At 48.5% G+C, this 19,891-nt stretch overlaps 2 protein-coding genes across 9 annotated transcripts in view; one reads left to right on the top strand and one right to left on the bottom strand.

Moving 5' to 3' along the window:
- CEP83 (centrosomal protein 83) overlaps positions 1-15,852 on the top strand; it is a 147,250-nt gene extending 131,398 nt beyond the window's left edge. For 7 of the 8 annotated variants that reach the window (XR_013350760.1, XR_013350758.1, XR_013350757.1 and 4 more), the window contains one exon: positions 157-1,213. The gene's annotated coding sequence lies outside the window, so the exon portion shown is untranslated. Of the gene's footprint in view, positions 1-156; positions 1,214-11,364; positions 11,486-12,151 lie in introns of those variants that run through there. The other variant, XR_013350759.1, reaches the window with a different exon arrangement.
- PLXNC1 (plexin C1) overlaps positions 1-19,891 on the bottom strand; it is a 137,710-nt gene that overhangs the window by 6,736 nt on the left and 111,083 nt on the right. Inside the window, exons 22-28 of the mRNA XM_077844421.1 lie at positions 17,799-17,976; positions 15,597-15,700; positions 6,195-6,249; positions 3,820-3,851; positions 3,614-3,721; positions 2,276-2,439; positions 244-391 (exon numbers count right to left, since the gene is read on the bottom strand). Coding sequence (XP_077700547.1) covers positions 244-391; positions 2,276-2,439; positions 3,614-3,721; positions 3,820-3,851; positions 6,195-6,249; positions 15,597-15,700; positions 17,799-17,976 — 789 coding nt within the window. The remainder of the gene's footprint in view (positions 1-243; positions 392-2,275; positions 2,440-3,613; positions 3,722-3,819; positions 3,852-6,194; positions 6,250-15,596; positions 15,701-17,798; positions 17,977-19,891) is intronic.

Raw genomic sequence — 19,891 nt, 5'->3', positions numbered from 1 at the left:
AAAGTATTCGTAGGCAGAGTTCCTCAGTAGGATGGAGATAATCATCTTTTTTTTAATATATGTAAACTAGTTGAAAAATAAATTCAGTAGGTTTTAAAGAAAAGCAAATTTTCAGTGACTACCAATGACTGTTTCTTTTTATCTTCCATGGTTTAGACAGTTGTTTATTGTTTGGATGTTTACAAGAAAAAAAGCTTGAGACTCACAGGAGTACACATAAGCAACACTAAAGCTAGGACTTACCTTCCCAAGTTGCTGCTCCGTGAGAGAAAATGCGTCCATGAATGCCTGGGCAATCACAGATAAACAGCCGTCTATGTGTGGTGTCTTCTTAATGTCAAAGACAAACTGAGGGTTCTTCAGGATGTTTACCCAGAAGCGAAGAGGAAGGCTGTTCCAAAGAGAAATCTCCTTTCAGATACAGCCCTCCGTAGGAGGCGGATGCTCTGTTTATCGCAGTTTGTAAACGGGCGTTTTTGCCCTTGTTACTGAAGTATGCACGTCAGCTTTGCCAAACATACCAAGCGACAGATGGCAGCATCGCTCAGAACACGAAAGGGTTAAACTGACAAGCGCTACTGAAAGGCAAGACTAGAACAGGAGAAATGCAAAAGTGGCCACAGACAAGACAAGAATTTTCTCCAAATGGTTCTGGATTGTATTAGACGGTGGTCACCCATGAAAACGTTTGATCGAGTCTCCAGAACTTCCTCTTCTCACCCCCTCTAAGTGCCACACTCTGGCCTAAGCCACCGTTGTCTCTCAGCTGGGTTATTAGCCCTTAGAACCCCACAACTACCAGCGATCTTCCTAACACGGGGTCAGATCATGTCTCTCCTCTGCTCAAAACCCTCTGTGCTCTCCATCTGCCTCAGGTGACAGTCCCTGCATGGTCTGGGCCACGACCCTCATCTGCTAATCTTCACCTTATTCCTTCTAACTCCACTACTGGGCGCTTCGTCATTCTTAATGCATACCAGCAAGCTTGTAGCTCCGGACTTTTGCTTTTGCTGTCCATCTTCCAGAAACTGTCCTCAAACAGATAGGTCCATTGTTTATGCCCTCTCCTCTTTCAAGACCTGACTCAAGTATCATCTCTGACCACTCTATCCTGTTACTCTCTATTCTTTCCCCCCTTGTCTGCTGTACTAAACTTCTAATATACTATAATTTACCTAGTGCCATTAAAATGCAAGCCCTATAAGAACACAAATTTTTGTCTATTCCATTCATTGCTATATCTCTAGCACCTAAGAGTGCTAGGCACATAGTAGGTACTCAAATGAGTATTTGAATATGAACCTGGGAATCAATCATTCAGAGTCTTTCCATGGTCTCCTTCTCAACTCTGGCCTAGCAAATTAGCTCCATCATAAGGCTGCTGGGCCTCTCCAGAGCTCGACTGTCCTGACTACTGTCCCTGCTCAGGTGCCACAATCTTCACAGTAAAATGGGAGCTTGAAGCACCCAAGCTTGGTGTGGGAGTAGTAGGACCTGGGAATAAGAGGCTAGAACACAGGATGGGAATGAGCCAGTGTAGATAGGTGGGACAGACCTGGATTAAATGGGAGAAGATGAGGCCTAGAGCTCTGGGAACTACAGATTTTAGTATTTATTAAAACAGCCTGCACACCCTCGGTGCTTGGGAGGGCTGGAGACTGCGCTGAAAACTTCTATTACATCTTAGCACGGAGTTTTATTCATAGCTCATGCACAAAGTATTTCAAATAGAGATAATGAGCTCTGTTTGTTTACTGAGAAGAAGTTTAGAATAGATCTGGATGCCTTGCCTCAGTTTAAGGTAAAATGTTTGTTAGAAAACAAAACAAAACACAGGCTTTGGCAAATTCTCATGGTATCTAAGTACTGCACTCGATCAAATAAAAACAAATGTCTATGTAGAATCAGAATATAGACAGCTTGGTAACTGCAAAGTAATAAGTATTCTCTAATGGAAAAGTGTATAATAAAATCACAAAATACTAATTTCTCATCTTCTGGTCAAGCTAAATTTAACATTCCTTATAAGGTCTTTTTCATGCATTAAAGATAAAGTTTATTTTATTCTAAAGAATAGGACCTCGGAGTAGGAAGGGTTTTGTTTCTTGTTTAAAAATAGTAACAGAGGAAGAATCTGCTTTGACATGATAGCTTACCAAGCCAAAACATTCTGATCTAGGGATAATGAATCCTTCTGTGACTACTGTGCCCTCCTTTTAGTTAAGATTCTGTCCCAGATTCTTGAAAACAGTAATCACCTACTGTTTGTTCCCACCTGTTTGTTTTCCAAATATGTACGACATCAGGATCTGTGATTTTTTTGTTTTCAGCCTGGGCATCCAAAAAGTCAAAAAAGTATTTTATAGCAAATGGGGCTCTGCTGTTGGGTAAACTCCAAATGCTTCTAAAAAGTTTTTCAAGCACAGAATGAATTGCCACCTGAAAGATAGAGAATATCAGACTTGGGAGATTAAAAAAAAAAAAAAGTTTTGAATACAATGGAAAAATGAAATTCCAGTTCAGAGAAGATGATGTACAAAACAGAAAAAAACAACTTTAAGAGAAAATATGTAAAATTATCGAATGCGGTCAACATTCACAGAATGGGACAAGAGTCCTGAAAATCTATGCCCAGGTTTAGATTTGGTTCATCAGCTTCTTGCTGATAACATTGTTTCGTCAACAGAGAGGATATCTTAGAAAAATCTCTAGCAGTTGAAATGTCAGTTGTAGGACTGTATACATAAACCAAGAAGCCACGAATGTTTAGCTTTTATTATGTTCAACCTGGAAAAACTTAATGTTGCTCAGTTCCCAGAATTTTTTCGTTGCATGTACTTCTATCAATAGGTGTTTATTGTGTACTTTTTCCAAAGCATTTGAGCATTTTTTCAAAAGCCAAATAGGCAGAGCTCTGTGGGACAGATGAGAAAATCAAGAGGCTCTGGTTGTCATCTACCGAGCTCTAAACATACCCTCTGCTATAATCTGAAGAAGCATGCCCATCAGGAGACCAGGGCCAGGTGTAGATAATAGCATTTATAGTACTAGTCTTTTGGGGTGGGGAGTGGGGGGGGAAGCAGATTACCACAGACTTCTGTTAATCCCACTAAAAGCCAGATAAAGTAAAATTTGCTTCTGACTTGGTATTCCACCAGCTTTCACATCTGACACTTATATAGGTGAACAGAATTCTTAACTTTAAAATGAAAAAAGATTGAAAAGGTTTATAGTCACTGACCTCGCCCTTCATTTATTCGTAATTCAGAGAAGGAGTTTTATTGCTCATCTTTAACAACAAGTAAACAAAAAAGAATAATTATGCCATCAACCTAAAAAATAACAATAGTGAAATGGTGGGTAAAAGGACTGGGAACAATATTAAATCCCTGATTGAAGATACGACAGTCAAAATTTGTAAAGTGCTGTTATCTTTGCAGTTTATAAAAAAAAAAAGAAGAGGGTAGGAAGTGTTTACAATTTAAACTTTCATTTTGCTTTGCTAGAAGGCACAAGGGATTTGTAACATTTTCACACTTCAGTGGAAATTAAGTCAAACACATCATACACCCCCAAGGTAGCCGTAAAAGCACTCCCAGAACAGTAAGTGTACCTTGGTCGACAGCAGCTTTGTCAGATACATTTCTTTTACTTTGAACTTGTGCTTCCCTCGATGTCTCTTTCCTTGTACATCTTGGAATGCTTCCGAATCTGGTAAAATCTAACGGGAAGACAGAGTAGAAGCGTTACCCAAGGAGACCGTTCATGCTACAGAAGGCATCCGGGTTCAGTGGCAAGCACAAGAAAGACTGAACTCACCAAATGGCAGTGGTCTTCTGAGTATTCCACATCTGAACGCCAGAGAAGGGGAGAGAAAGCAGTCTATTAAAAAAACAACCACAGGCTAATTGGCCTTGTCATAAAATGCTATAAACAGAAAAAGTTACTTGAGCTCTTCATAGCTACATTTTTTTCACCCTGCTGCATCTTAAGATCTCAACAATGTGAAGAGAGAATGGGCCAGAACCTGGAGTTAGGAACAGGTTCCCTATTTCTGGAAGTATTAAAACAGGCTGAATGGTCCCCTTGCTGGGGGTGGGGTAGGAGAGGTTCAGGCCTTACTAACAGATGTACCTGGGGCACCTACTGAGTGCCAGGGACTCCTGGTGAAAGGTAGTGATTGAGACAGACCTAGTATCCTTCCAACAGAATTTACATCCTAGGCAAGGAGAGACTTCCTACTACTAATTATACAATTAATTATTTACAATTGTGATACAGTTTATGAAGAAGTCTATGCTGAGAAAGTAAGGAGGGTCTGTCCTATTCTGGGGGGTTTCTCAGAGAAAGGAATGTCGGGGCTGAACCTAAACGAATGGCTGGAATTAGGCAAATGGGAGAAGGGAAATGGGTGCAAAGACCCTAAGGCAGAAAGAACGCAACCCTTCCTGGGATGTGAAAGAAGGGCAAGTTGGAGCTTGCAGAGCAAGTGTGAGAGTGGCAGAGGGTAAGGACAATCCTGAAAGAAATGTGGCAGTAAAGGGAGTGGTAACGGAGGGGGGGGGGGGAGGAATTAAGGCACTAGGTTTTTTTTTTTTTTTTTGTATTAAAAATGGGGGAGACTAACACTAAGGGAAAAACTGCAGTAGGTGGGGAGGTATAGGTGAGAGAAGATTATCTGTGGTATAAGAATGCTTGCAAGGTTGGAAAGGATGGGATCGAAGGCACAGGTGAGACACTGGCCTTGGATGGGAGGAAGGACAACCCTGGAATGCCAGGGTTAGCACCAAGGCAGACACAGGTAAGGTGGTAGGTTTGGTCTAGATGTTGAGGGAGTTTTGATTCCTGTTTTCTCTTTGAAATAGAGGATCAAGTCAGCTGCTGATAGACCTCTGTGGGTCAGAACTTCAAGGAGGGAAGGTAGGATTCTGGAGAGCACAGTGTGTGTAGGCTGCACTGGGGGTCCTGGTCATGTTGGGCACCATGAATTTACAGTGACTCCAACTCTACTCTCCTCTCCTCTAGCCTGGGTGTCCGCTCAGAAAATGGCCAGTGGTTGGGTTCATCCAGGGCTGGGGGTATGAGAGAAAGAGAGAGTGGGAAAGGGGGACAGAGGCAGGAGGTTTGAAGGGTTAGCAGGGGAGTGATCAAAATGATGGCTGTCAGCTGAACTGGTCAGGGAGGAAGCAGAGGCACTGACTGCCTTGAGGTCCCATGAGGAGATCCAAATGCAAGATCCCCAAATATCAGGCTCGCAACAGGCCCAGTCCTTGAAGCTTAAAATACAAAGCTCTTCCACTTTTTATAACGCAAGGTTATCAATTTCCCTATGCCAGAATGACAGCCACCCTCTGCAAGGTGGCTTCTCTCACTGCAGCCAGATGCAATGATGGACTGGGGGGGGTCCCCCAAAAAGGTGTCCTTCAACCTACATAATTATCCTTTCTATTGAATTTGGGGCTGTGCATTCCCTATTTGCACTGGGACCCACCAGTCTGCTCTTAGTCTTGAATCTAGGAAGCCTCCTTTCCAGTTATATGTGTAAGAATTCCTGTTAGGTGAGGCCCAGAACCTTTCTAAGGGCTGAGGATTGGGGTACAATTTCTCTGGAGACCAGTCTGGGTCAGGATCTAGGGATTTTCTCCAAGCACCAACGCAATGTTTTCTTGTCCCGAGGCTATCAGGGAGGTGGTAGAGAGTTTAGAGCCTGGCCTACAGACTTTCCCCATAAAAGCTCCCCGTTTATTTTGCCTTGCTCCACTTTCTGGAAATTTTGTAGATGCTATCAAAGGAGATTTGGATTTCTAAGTGGGTTATCTTATTTGTTCAGCACTTGCAAGCATGTGTGTGATTATCTACAAGCTTCCCTCTTCTCTGATTAGGCATCATCCTACTGAAGAGCTGGAATGGAGCGAGGAAGGCTGAGATTCCTCCCTGAGGTTAGGGCTGTCAAGAGGCAGAGACCTCCTTAGTGCTGGGAAGTCCTGGCCAACTGCTGTTTACATCTCCTGTCCTCCTCCTCACAAGGCTCACATCCTTAGGAATAGAAGCAGATCCAAATGGCTTTTCTCCAGTTTCAGAGAATTACATAGCAACAACTCAATCTCACCTTTGTGACAATACATCTGAGAGAAGCAGAAAGTGATACGTTATAAAAGTGGGTGAGCACAAAAGGTTAACATTATATTGGTTACCTGAAGTAAAATTTGCTATCTTCTTAAAGACTTTTATAGTGGATCCATTTGATATCTGAAAAACAAAGATAAAAAACAAATGAGTTTTCAAAATTTAATGTATTTCTCAACTTCATCCAGGAAGTAGATAGCTGGATGGATCTTACATTCTCTCACTTATTAAATATTTATCAAGAGTGTCTATGTTGTGGGCCCTGTGCTGGAGCTATAATGATGACCACGACACTGTCTCTGCCCTCAAGGAGCTCATAGTTCTGTGAAGGAGATGGACGAGGCAGTGAGGTGTAGTGAGGCTGGGGGGGGCGGGGGGGCGAGGAGAGCCAATGGGAGATGGGCCAACCCTGGAAGGAGGGAAGAGGAGGCTGTGCTAAGATGTTCCCCAGCCTTTCAGAAGTCAAGAGAGGCTTGGGCTACTAGCTTTTTTGAGATTCCTACTATATTGAGAAACGCTGAAACAGGTATCCAAAACTGTTGTCATGATCGTAGGACAGAGCAATTTCACACCTAGGTATATACCCAACAGAAATAAGTACATATCCTGATAAACTATTTGTGATTGCCCTATACTAGAAACAACCAAATATCATCAATGAATAATTTGGGGTGTGTCCATACAACAGAATATAAAACAACAGAAATGAGCAAATTATGTCTACACACCACATGGGTAAACCTCACAATAATGTTGAGCAAGAGAAGCCACACAAAGAAATATATAGTTTGTGATTCCATGCACATAAAGCTTTAAAAAAATGCCAAACACAAAAACAGTCAAACTATGACGTTAGATGTTTGGAGAAGAGAGTGGGGTTAGTGATTAGGAGGGGTCGGGAAGGGGCTTCTGAAGGACCCATAATGTTCTAATTCTTGACCTGAATAGTAGTTACAGGATGTGCTCACTTTGTGACCACCCATCCGGTGGTACACTTATTTGTTCTCTATCTGGCAGGTATATATTTTTTAAAAGAAGCTTGTAAAATCATAAAAATTGCACATACTTTTAAATAAAAACTAAGTATAACTTATAGGAAAGCACTTAACGTTCACAGGGGTACAACTCAACGAATGTCCATTTTTGTATATACCTGTGTAAACACTACCCACATCAAGATATAAAATATTTCAAGGTTCCCAGGAGTACCCCCATTGTCCCTTCCCAGTCAATAACCACTGCATCCTCAGCCAGAGGTAATCACTATTCCGACTTCCATCTGCTCTTGAACTTCATATGAATGGAATCCTATAGTACAGCTGGCTCTTGAACAACATGGCGGCTGGGGGTACTGCCCCCCACCCTGCACCATTGAAACTCCCCATATAACTTTTGACTCTCCCAAAACTTAACTGCCAATAGCCCACTGTTGATAGGAAGCCTTACCAAGAACAATTAACACATTTTGTATGTTTTTTTTTTATTTTTTTTTATTTATTTATGATAGTCACAGAGAGAGAGAGAGAGAGGCAGAGACACAGGCAGAGGGAGAAGCAGGCTCCATGCACTGGGAGCCTGATGTGGGATTCGATCCCGGGTCTCCAGGATCGCGCCCTGGGCCAAAGGCAGGCGCCAAACCGCTGCGCCACCCAGGGATCTCCATTTTGTATGTTTGATGTATTATATACTATATTCTTATAATAAAACAAGCTAGAGAAAATATAAAAAATTATAAATAAAATTAGAAGATACATTTATAGTACTCTTGAAAAAAAAGGCATGTAAGTGACTTGTGCAGTTCAAACCTGCATTGTTCAAGGGTCAACTATATATATATATATTTTTTTTTTTTCTGATGTCTGGCTTAGGGTCAACATAAGGTCTTTGATATTTATTCACCTTGTTGCAACACCAGTACTTTCTTTTAAAATTACTTTGTATTATTGCATTGTATGAATATACTACAAAAAACCTGCCCTACAATAAAAAGTGTTGACACATGTTGCAACATGAACCTCAAAAACATTATGCTAAGTGAAAAAAGCCAGTCACAAAAGACACATATTGTACGATCCCATTTATATAAAATGTCCAGAAGAGACAGATTTATACATACAGAAAATGGATTACTAGTTGCCCAAAGCAGGGGTCGGAAGAGTGAGGAGTGACTGCTAATGAATTCAAGGTTTCTTTTTGGGGTGATGAAAATGTTCTAAAATTAGGTGGTGGTGGCGATTGCACAACTCTGTAAATGCACCAGAGTTGCATTTGAATTGTACATTTTAAAAGGTGACCTTTATGGTATATAAATGATCTCTCAACAGAGCTACTAAAAAAAAAAAAAAAAAAGCCACAGATTTTAATGTACACATTTGACAAACGAATGCTTTTACCACACCGACACTCCACTGCAGTGCCCGTGCATACCCTCCTTTGTCAATGAAGTCAAGAGTTCTCACCTGAGGCCTTATGGGACTGTGGAATCCTGGGCCAAATGGCCCGCCAGTGCAGCCCTCCCCTGCCACCAACCAGGGGAAGGAGTGCCCTTCAGGCGACTGGATGCTAAGATGCAGAGGGCAGGCCTCCCCTCTTGTGAGGACTAAATTGTCCCAAGGGGCTAGTCCACAAAAATTTAGGACAGAGGGGCCTTGAGGAAGAGGCAGGTCAGGGATACCGAAATCTTTGCCTTCATCCTGGGACTGCAGATTAATAACCCTGTCGTTCTGGAACACGGCCAGATAAGTGCTTCTTCCCTCCATTCTCAAAGTCCTCAGTCTGTTCTGAATTCTAATAGTACTTTGGACCTAGTCCTTCCCCACTTTGGGGAAAAAATGCAGAAACCTAGAATTTCTCTTCTGGCCTCCTGCACACTGGTTATCAGAATGCACAAACCTGCTTAGCAAGCACCAGAGGATTAGAGCCTCCTCTCCTTCGGGCTGCACCCGCAGAGGAAGGAACGCGGAGCCGAGCCGCCCCGGCAGAGCTGTCCAGCCGGCAGCGTCCAGCCAGCTGCCAGCCAGCTGCTAGGCTCGGGCCAGAGGCCCCCAGCTGCGGTGTTCACCACGTCTTGTAGGGAGGGGCAGAGCTGAGCAGGGGCTGGCTGGGCCACCGGGCCTCCGGGCCTCCGGGCCTCCGGACAAGCTTCTCCAGCGTGGATTCGGAACTCTCACTGACTTCTTCACCGTTCTGCTGTTACTACCAAACCATCCTCTCCTTTCCCCTTGAGCCATTGTTTTCTGGTTGAATGTTCCATTCTCCTCCGTATTTGATGCAATTAAACACTCTGTGCAGGCACCCCGTTAGCAATACTCAGACACCAAGTTTATGAGAACGTTTGCACATCGTTAGAAAATTCCTCCCCACAAAGAGCTGGATATGCTCTGTTTCTAAGCCAATAAATATCTTTTCATCAAAGGAAGCTGGTGATTCATTCTGGGTAATTGTCAAAGAATGAATCCCAAACGGATCCTGTTGAGTGTTGAGCCAATACTCCACTACTGTCAGACGCTTTGTTTTGCTGAACGTGAGCACCCTTAGTCTATAATCACAAACACCACGGATGGGCCTTCTGATAAGGAGCGCTGCCAAAAGTTCAAATGTCTTTTCAAGAGCTGGCAATGACTCGCTGCTGGCACGGTGCTCAGGCATTAAGATAGCGCAGCCGCAGCTTGTACCAAGGAAATTTTACTCTGAAATTATCTCCCAAGAGCAAGTGTAAAAGCATTTTATTAGTGGATGAGTTGTGTATGTGTGTATCTGAGTGTATTTCTAACTTTCCCAGCTGCTCTAGGGCTGGAACATTTCCCCCCACGTGACACTTTAACACCATTGTAAGATAGAAACTACTGTACTTAACAGATGTTGGGGTTGGTGGGGGGGGAAGGGGGAGTGGGGGAAGGTCTCCATTTTCTATTTTGCACAAGTCAGCTGCTGCTGAGTTAAGGACAGAAATGCCTTTTTGAGAAGTGCCACCGAATCTAAAGTGTTAAAAATATGATACTGTTTGTTCCATCTGAGGAGCTCCAAATGCTTTCCTAAGAGTGACTCATTAATCCTCCTGTGCTCCTGTGAGGCAGGGAGCGTCCTGTGGGCCCCTACTTTAGGAATGAAAACCAAATTAAATCAAAGAAAGATTAATGTCACTAGATGGATCTACGGCAGGAATGTTTCTCCAGCCCAGAGCAGAACTGGTAACACACGACAATTTCAAATTAAATTCCTTCCAGTCTCACAGTGCTCCAGGATTCAATGAGGCAGGAAGGCTGTGCCCCTTCCGTGATGACTGGCCCGTGTCGGGACAGGATGGAGAAAACCGTAGATTCCCCCAGTATCAGAATTAGGGATTGTGACCACACAGGGCAAAAAGGAACTCATGTCAACAATTGAAATCACTCCTGAAATAAGCAGAAGGTAAATATCCTCCAAGTCATGTCCAAGTGAAGGTGGGATTTCTTTGTGGTGAAATACTATCTTTGTGGCATAAGTTGAAGAAAATTCTATAAAAATAGGTTTTCTACATACAAAAGGTTGAACTTACATTTAACCTTAACAAAACTGCCACTTTTGTAAGTAAGAAATGGTCAAATATTGGTAATTTCATATCATGTAGCCTAAGAGACAAGCTGGATTTTAGCCTAAGAATTTTATGGAAAACCGTAAAATATTGTGACACTTTTTTTTTCTTAAAAGATCAAAAACACAATAATCAATACAAAGCACCATGTGGAAACCTTTACTGGTACCCCTCATTCCGAAAATGGTCTTATATGAAAACAGACCTCTGTTCAGCAGGTGTCGCCCCCACGACCTCTCCTCATTCCTGCTCTCCCCATCTCCCCTTAGCTCTTCTCATTGACACCCCAAGTTTGGAGGCAAATGAAAAAAGAGTCTCATTTCTCAGGGCCTGAGGGATAACCTCGCTCAGTCTATTAGCAAAGGAGGCTTGGGAGCCATCAGAACATTCCCGACACACAAATCACACATGTGGTTTTTCACAGGACAGACCTCTATAAAGGATTCCTGAAACTAGTTAAAGTGCCACTAGGGCTCCTTCTTCTTCCCTGGAGCCTTGGGATTAAGCCTGGGCCAGTAGCAAGCTCCCTCTGAAGACTCCGAGGACCCTTGGAACCCTAACCTTGTCTTCTGGGAGCGAGTATGGCCTCTAAGACTGTGCCTGTCATTGGGAACCTAAGCGCTCTCGTTTTTTTTGTTTTGTTTTGTTTTGTTTTGTTTTGTCAGGCTGGCGTTGTGAGCTCTCGGATGCCTGAAAGAGGCCTCCCATCTGATGAGGGCAACTGCTGTCATCTTCAAGGAAGACTGGCCTTAAATGATGCAGGATTAGGCATAGGGAAGCATTTCGGTAAGCTCACAGACACGGGATTCATCAGAAGACTTTAGAAGACGTTACCTTTTTGAATTTGACATCAGAGAAGGTAGCTTACCAGGGTTTCTCATGATTTGGTCACTTCCCTCACCACGGCTGCTTTAGAGGCGGCGGGCATGGGCCACACGCCTGGCTCCAAGTAAGGAGAAGAGCCACTGTCTGCAGGACGATTCCCTTTTGCATCTGCTTCTAGCCTTGGGGCATCAGCGAGAAGAGCTAATGTGAACTTGGTCAAGTTTCTCAGCCTCCCCAGGTCCTAGAATGGGAATAATGACCGTGTCCGTCCCACCAGGTACCAAGGACTAAAGCAGGTGCCGTTTGTAAGGGCCCCCAGAACAGTGCCCGGTATACAAGCAGCACTCCGGGCTTGTGCAGTAGATACTGGAGTCGTCACCATGCTGTGGGAGACCTTTAGAGATAGTCAGATCCCTTCATTTTAGTATCATTGATGGCCCACCAGACTGGGAGGACCACTGGCTTCACCTAGCAGACATTCTGGAACATTCTTGTGAGCTTTCAATATCATTTGAACAACCAATTAGCATGAGCAGTGGCCACTGTGGTATCAGCCTGCATCTCTTACGAGAATACCCTTCAACACCACAGCGGTGACACCTGTTTTCTGCCCCTCAAACCTTGCAGCTCAGGAGGAGAGGTGCAATCTCTAGCAGAACACTTCCTGCCGGACACCACGCCTGTTGTGCACACTCGAGAGCAAGGTGTGAGAGCAATAACACCATCCAGCGAAAGGTCACAGGGGAACGCAGGGGAAGGGAAGAAAGCCTGGACCCAGAGAACCCCACCCCCACCCCCGCCCATACACCTGACCTCATCAGCTCCAGAACACAGTGCAGCTTCCTTCACCGCAAAGGACACACAGCGACGGCCAGTTAAGGAAGCACTCGGGGAGGAGCTGGTTATAGGGGACAGAGAGGCCTCTGCCTTAATGTGCTTGTAAGGGGTGTTATCTACCCCTTGTCCGCATGGGGCAGAATGAGACTGTAGCAGAAACCCGCCCTCCTCTGCCGCATCGGATGGAAAAGGAGGGTAATAAGGGCATCTTCAGCCTAGGGTGGTGGTGGACGTGCACTGCACGGATGCGTGCGAACAGTGCCGGGGTCGCTGCACAAAGCAACCAGCCCGTAGACGACACAGCGTTGCCAGCAATTTGGGGCTAGGGACGTTGCACCCGGCCCGTGAGATGCTAGGCTTCTGCTGTGCCTTCAGATCCCCTCGAGACCCCTGTTCTTCAAATCCATTCTGAGGAGACGGGCCACACTCCACTCGCCCCAAGGACGGAACTGGCGAGAAGAAACAGGCTCCCGCTCCAGCAAGAGGACTTTGTTTAGATGGTAGGAGGAACTGGCCGTCACTAAAGATTAACTTTAAAACCTAACTAATTTGGGCTAATTGGAGGGAGATGAGTCTGAATCACTTAACATTCTGAGTTAGACCCTATTTTTAAACGAAATATAGGTTGGTGTTTTTTTTTTTTCTTTTTTCTTTTTTTTTTTGCTTTCAAGCACTTACAGTGACTCAAACTAGGGTACTTTAGTAAATGAATAAGAGTGGTAATTAGCATCTTGTCTCTTTGGAGGGAAATGCAAGCTCCAGGAGAAAATTTTTTTTAACGAAAGGACAAAGTAAGCTTCAGCCTACCCCTGTCAAATTACTCCAAATTTTAAATCTGCAGGGGAGATGTGGGGTATAGATTTCGGTGGCTGAGGGTGGCGGTGGATACTTTTTTTCCCCCGAGCACTTTTTGAAACACAGGGTATTTGAGATGGTCTAGGCAGAGAGCACAGGGCCAATGACCTCCCCAGTTTCCTTCAAGCTCTCTGAGTTTATTTGCCTTATGGCTTAGCTTTTTAAACATAAGGAGAATCCTTTAAGCCCCCGTGTCCTAGTCTTGTCATTTATTACCACCATGTGGCAATGCTAGGGTATGAAGCCAATAAATCATTTGGACGGGAAGTGACTACAGGCCGGATTAATTTCATTATCGTCCTTAAGCAGATAGGTGTCTAGCGCGGCCGGTGTCTCCAGCGAAGGCTGATGCTCCGTCTCTCCTGCCACCTCCCCAGCCTGGCGGGCAGCGCGGTGGCTCTTCCCTGTCCCTGCCGGGCCGGCTCGTCCTGCCTTCCCGATGACGGGCAGCGAGGGGCCGAGCCCCTTCCCTTGTGGCCCACCTCATGCCCCGGGTTGGGGGGCCTGACCGGGTGGCCCAGCCTCGCCACACAGTGGGGCAGGCAAGTGCTTCAGTCACCAGCACCACAAGGGGCACCTGCGGCTGCGGTCCCTCCACACCTGCTGACGAGACCATGCCCTACGCTCCCGACAGAAGCCCCCGTGTGAGCACCTGGCGCAGGCAGCATCTGGCCCCAGCCTTCTCCTGGCCACGGAGCTCCCTCTGGAGCATGGGGACATGTGCTCTCAGGATGTCCCAGGGGAGTTTCACTGACCACAGGCTCAGCCACCCGCTCCTTGGCGGAGGACTCGCAGGCTGGAAGTCTGGGCTGCAGGTGGCCGAGCACAGCAGCAGGTTGTCCCTCCCAGCTTTGTCTGCCACGTGCCCCAGCGGAGGCTGCAGGGACATCACCCAGCCGGGTGTCACCTGAAGCAGCTATTTCCAGACCAGCTCTGGGGAACGCGCAGCCAGAGAGCCCCAGGGAAGAGATGTCCCCTGTCCCTCAGGAGCAGTCTCTGCTTCTCGCCGGCGAGGGGAGAGCCTGTGGGGACCAAAGGCCTTTCCGGGGACTTCGCAGGCCTGAGGACAGGAGGCGCTGACTTTCCAAGAGGCCTGGGGGGCCGCTCCTGCCATCTCCTGTGGCCTCCTCTAGCTCTGGGTACGCCCCGCCATCCTGAGCGCCATCCTGAGCACCCTTGCCCCGGAGACAGCCATCTGATCCCTCGGCTTGTCCCCATCTCAGGAGCCACCCGGTCATCTCTGGCCAACATCACTCGCACCGGAAATTCTTCTAGCAGCAGCTGCTCAGGGTGTCCCCATCCCCAGGCTGTGCCTCTTATGCGGATCCCGGAGCCACACGGGCCACAGGCATTCCCGAAGCGCAGATCCTGCTTCAGAGCCTCCAGTGGCTTCCTGGGACTCTTCTCAGGACAAAAGTCAAAGGAGGAAGCTGACAGGGCTGTACCGTCTGTGCGTCCCCTTCGGGCCACCCTCCCCAACAGGCTGTGGGGGGTTAAGCCGCAGAGCGTGGCGCCCCAGCGTGGGGTCCAGATCCCGGCTCCGCTCTGAGCAGCTGCTGGTGCGGCCCCCGCGCCCTGCGCCCTGGCACTCCCATCGCGGGGTTGGGCCCGTAGCAGCTCCTCCCTCGCCGCCCCTGGGCCCCCAGGGCTTCCCTGCGAGGCATGCTGGCACCGCCGGCTGGCGAGGTTCCCTTCACCCTCAGGCCTCCGCTTAGTCAGACCTTCCTCCAGGAAGCCCTCCCAGATGCCCTGGGCCACAGCACTGTCACCCCGCAGGCGGCACCTCGTTCCCGGGGTCCCTCCTCACCCCCTTGCCGAGGCTGTAGGCCGCCCAGCCTTCGCCTCCCTGTGGGCAACCCTGGCACCGAGCACAGAGCGGCCACAGCCGAGAGCCGAGGACGCAGCGCGCTGGGAGGTCACAGGCGCCCTTCCCACCTTGGACTCAGCTGGCATGTGGGCCAGAGGCCAGAGGAGCCAAGGCTGGCTATTGTAAACAAACAGGAAATGTAGAAGTTCTTTAGAAACTTCTAGAAAAAAAAAAAGGCCCCTCTGCCAAGGTTATGTGGTTGTGCGAACGCCGTGGAGGGAAGTGAGGTGACACCTGCCACCCAGACTGCAGGATGCGGAGGGATCAGTACATGACAATCAAAGGCCTTGCAGAGGGGGACCTAGGGGACCCGCAGGCCACAGGAGGCAGTAATTCCCGGCTCTTCCAGAAGCGCGACTAAGGAAGCAGTCTGCAAACTATGCCAGAAACTGGTGGGAGTTCTGTGACTTTTTTAAAAAAAACAAAGAAATTACGTGGCATTACCTGGAGGTGAGCCGGTTGAGTCAGGACTGGGCCTGGCGGGGAGCGTCGGGGGCTGAGCCCAGCTCTTACCTCGTAGTGGCCGATGGTATTTAGCTTGGTTATTCCGTCCTCGAGAATCACAGACGAACTGTCAATATCCAGAAGTTCTTTCTGTCGCGTGCCCACTTGCAGCTCTGGGAAGGAAAAAAAAAAAGAGAGAGAGAGAGGGGGTGTGTACTTTGTTCTCTGAAATTATAGTGAGAAAGTTTAAAGGCTACTCTGTGATAATAGCAGCAATTGTTATTTATAGATACAACTTAAATAAAGTGGCTAATGTTTGTTTGAAGCTTCGGAGATAACATCAGCCAAGACGGGTCACCTGAGCTTTGTTTTGTATTTGTTTTGTGTTTAGGGCTTTGACTTTTTTTTTTTAAGATTTTATTTATTTATTCATGAGAGACAGAGAGAGAAAGAGGCAGAGACACAGGCAGAGGGAGAAGCAGGCTCCTTGCAGGAGCCCGACGTGGGACTCGATCCCGGGTCTCCACGGTCATGCCCTGGGCCGAAGACGGCGCTAAACCGCTGAGCCACCCGGGCTGCCCAGGGTGCCCAGGGCTTTGACTTTTAAGCCTGTGTCTCCCTCACGCTTACGCTCTGAGGCTAAGCCAGGATGTCAAGCCAGTGAGAACAAAATAATGCCCCCTTGGGGGGCCGACGCTCCTGGGCAGGTGCGCTGTGACCCACCTTCTCAGGGCCCCGGGTGGGGGTGCACGGCCCGAGCCACACGGTTCACACTCTGTCGTGGAGCTGGCCGGGAGGGGGCCCACCGGTGTGCGTTCTGTGCGCGCGTGAGCCCTCCCCGCGTTTTCTTATTACTAATGTCAGCTCAGCACCAACGCTTTTCAAGGTGAGGGGAGGGCACAGAAGCGTTCAGGCTGTGTCCTCTTTTCAAGAACAGGGTCATCTGATGACGCTGGCGGAAGCTAAGTGGCACCGTCCCCTGAGCTCAAGTGTCTTTCCCCAGTTAAGTCGGGTCCCACCATCTGCTGTCCCGGGGGGGCCAACGCCCGCCACTGACAGCGTCCCTGCGGCTCCGCCCCGAGTGTGTGAGCCTCGGCGGGAGGCAGCTCAGGTGGAGGCGGCTTGCTGGGCCCACCCACCACCAGACAGCAACGCGAAGCTTCTAGTTGGCTTGCTGTGCCCCTGCCTTCCTGTACCAGGAGGAACCGACGGGCCCGAGGCCGGGAGCGGACAGGACGCCACTAGGCCCGGGTGGCCGGGGCTCCCCCAGAGCCTGACGCTCCCCTGTCCCCTGTCGCCTGCCTGGGGCGGCCTCTCGGACCCGGCCTCGGCCAGGTGAGCCCCAGGGCCCCGGGTGCCCGCAGTCCGCCCAGCCCTCTCTTGAAGCCACGTCACCTCGTGGCGGCGGCCCACGTGCGGCTTCTCTCCGGGCTCCGGGCGCGGCCTGAGCGGAGGCTGGGCTCGGGGCCGGGGCCGGGGCCGGGGCCGGGGCCATCCTCGCTGCCCGCTCCCTGGAGGCTGCAGCCGTGCCCTGAGGGACGGGAATCCCGTCACGCTGCCCGTCACCGCCGGGACTCTACTCTTCTTTCCTGTCCCGTTATCGGCTATAAAAGCCCACGACGGTCCCTGGGGAGGGCTGCGGGCGCTCAACTTTAAAATGTTGATGACCATGGAGCGGAGTGGAGGCCGCCGCTCGCTCGCTCGGGTGCTCGGGTGCTCGGGCGCACGCCCGCCTTGCAGAGCCCGGAGAGGAATTCAGAGCAGATGCTGCCTCGTGGTGGGGGAGCGCGGGCAACACCCCTAATGCAGGATGCGATTAGCGGCGAGGGAGGTGCCCTTTCTCGTGCGCTGGAGGTAACACCCGGAGCCTGAGCCACCCGCTAATGACACACTCGGTATCACAACAAACAAATCAAATGCCATCGTGGAACGCGACACATACAGAGGGCGCAGGGTCGACGCCTTTGTGTCCTTCCTGATGCGAGGTGAATCCATTCAGTCTCAGGGTTAGCAGCCTCATGCATCTGATTTACAAACATAATATCAACAACAACAAAAACCAAGACCCAGGGTCTTGGAAGGACAGCGCTTCCTAGGAAAGGAGTCCCCGTGCTCCCGTGCAGCGTCTTGGCCCCCAGCCCTGCCCGCGGGGAGCAGCCCAGGCCACTAAGGGGCCAACCGGCGGCCGCTTCCAGGCTGCGGGCCAGGGAGACGGGGTGGCGGGGACGTTTCCTCGGGGCCTGGCACGAAGTAGCTCCCTCCCTGCCTTACCGAGGCCGATTTCATTCAGCTGAAGGCCATAAGGAGAGCCGTTCTTGCTTAGGAATGCCTGGAAAATCTTCTCTTTGGCTTGGCCTATGGTGTCACAATCAAGAACATTGACTGAAATGTTCCGACACACATCCGCACTCTCATTCTCCGGGATCCTCTCGAAGACGACGTTCAATGCCTGCAAGAATACAAGCAGGTTTCCAAGTCTATTAGATAATTGCAATCTGAAAGGCAGTCATAAAAGACACCCACCTCGGCGGGTCCTACTAATACCCCTGACAGCACATTAGTAAACGCTGCGTCGCATTATACTACTTTCATCTTTTCTCTGTAATCCATTCTTTTCGGGGATAATGGAAAGGAAAAGAGGAAAGTGAAAACTCTTATTACAGAGCAAGCATTGAATAAATACACGAGAGTAAAATATATACACACATAAATATTCTAGAAGTGGTGACTTCTAATTTCATTCTCCAAACAAACAAAAAAATTGGAAACAGTTCCTCAGTAGATGAGGGCAGGCTGGTGATTATCTTTTTTATTAAGAGGACCAGACAGTCCCAGGAGCGAAGTGCCAGGTGACAGGAAAGGTCAGGAGGTCCCCACATCGATCCTGCTGAAGGAGGTCAGTTTTGAAAGTACAGCATTAATGACGATAACATTTATCTCCCCTTCTGCCCTGACAGCCTCATTCACAGTTTCCCGAGCCCTCATTAAAACCTGAGGTCCCCACCCTGTAATATTGTTCCTGCGTGGATTACTTTACACTTCGGTGCCATTATTTAACGTTTTGTCAGCCAACACTCACTCTCCTGGCGCAGCAAAAACTCAATCGGAGGGATGGGGGAAGGAAGGCCTCTGTGAACATGTGAAAACACAGAGCTAGGGAGTATTTCGAAACAAATTTAAAAGCAACTTCAGGTTTACTCTGAGAACACACACACATCTAACACAAAGCAGTTTACCTACTCCAGCTCCTCAGGGGAACGGATTTGGGGAGAGGCTATGAGTACTCTGCGATTAGCGTAATGTATAGTTTGGAACCCAGGATACCTTGGCCATCACAGAATCGAGGGTATGGTACAAAATGCACAGTTATTGAGTGTTTTTGAACCTGGATGCAATGAGGGAATGTAAAATGATTACTGGAAATGTTAAAAAAAAATGAAAACACATTTAAGGGGAGAATGAAGATCCTTAGGGAACAAAGATCCTTAGGGTTCACTCAACATTCAAATGGTCGTAATGGCAGTACGTGCCTTCTCGTGTTGTTACAGAGATTCACGTGAGATGATGCACATCAAAGGCTTGGCACAGGGCTAGGCTGCTGGGAGGGGGCAGGATGATGGAGATGATGATGATGATGAAGGTAAAAGTGGTGACTGTTTCATGTCCCTTATCAGAATTATTATGAGGGCTAGCGTCGTGCACCCTCATTTGGAGACTCAGGGACTCCCCCCGCCCCGAAGATGAGCAGCCAGGCCTGGACCCCATGCTCTGTATCCAGCAAAGTAAGGAGCGTGTGACCTGCAAGCAGCGCCTCGTGGTGCATCCATTCTACGATCCAACTCTAGAGTTTTCTTTGCTGCTGAGTGGGAGTCACAATGCAGACTGGCCCTGGGTGCCTGTGCCGGTGACCTGAGTTAAGCTCGGGGCACGGGGGTCGGGGTCTGGCGGACAAGCCATCGGGAGATACAAAGACGGTGGGCCTGGGGACGTGGGAGCGGGGATTTGCAAACCCTGGGAGGGTCTCAGAGGCACGTGTCCTCTTTATGGCCTTTAACCCTGACACCCACGCTCCTGCTTATGGTTACACGCAAATTCTCTTGGTCCAGTCCTACCTGACAATCAACACTGTGAAGCGGTGGAGTCTGAGCCCTGGGGGAAGCAGGGGGTCTCAGCCTGCAGTTCCCTTCATTCCCAAGAGGGTCCCTCCTCACTGGCAGTCTGAGCACACTGGGGATCGGGGCCAGTCGAGGCTCGGAAGGGAGGCTGAAGGCCCCTCTGTGCACAAGCCCAGAAACCCCAGACGGGACAGAGGCAGGGAGTGCCAGCAAGAGGGCAAGTGCTGGGTGGACCATCTAGAAAGAACC

This window comes from Canis aureus, chromosome 13 (assembly GCF_053574225.1).
Source record: "Canis aureus isolate CA01 chromosome 13, VMU_Caureus_v.1.0, whole genome shotgun sequence".
In the NCBI taxonomy this organism is placed as follows: Eukaryota; Metazoa; Chordata; class Mammalia; order Carnivora; family Canidae; genus Canis; species Canis aureus.
This window is presented reverse-complemented; position numbering and strand designations above follow the sequence as displayed.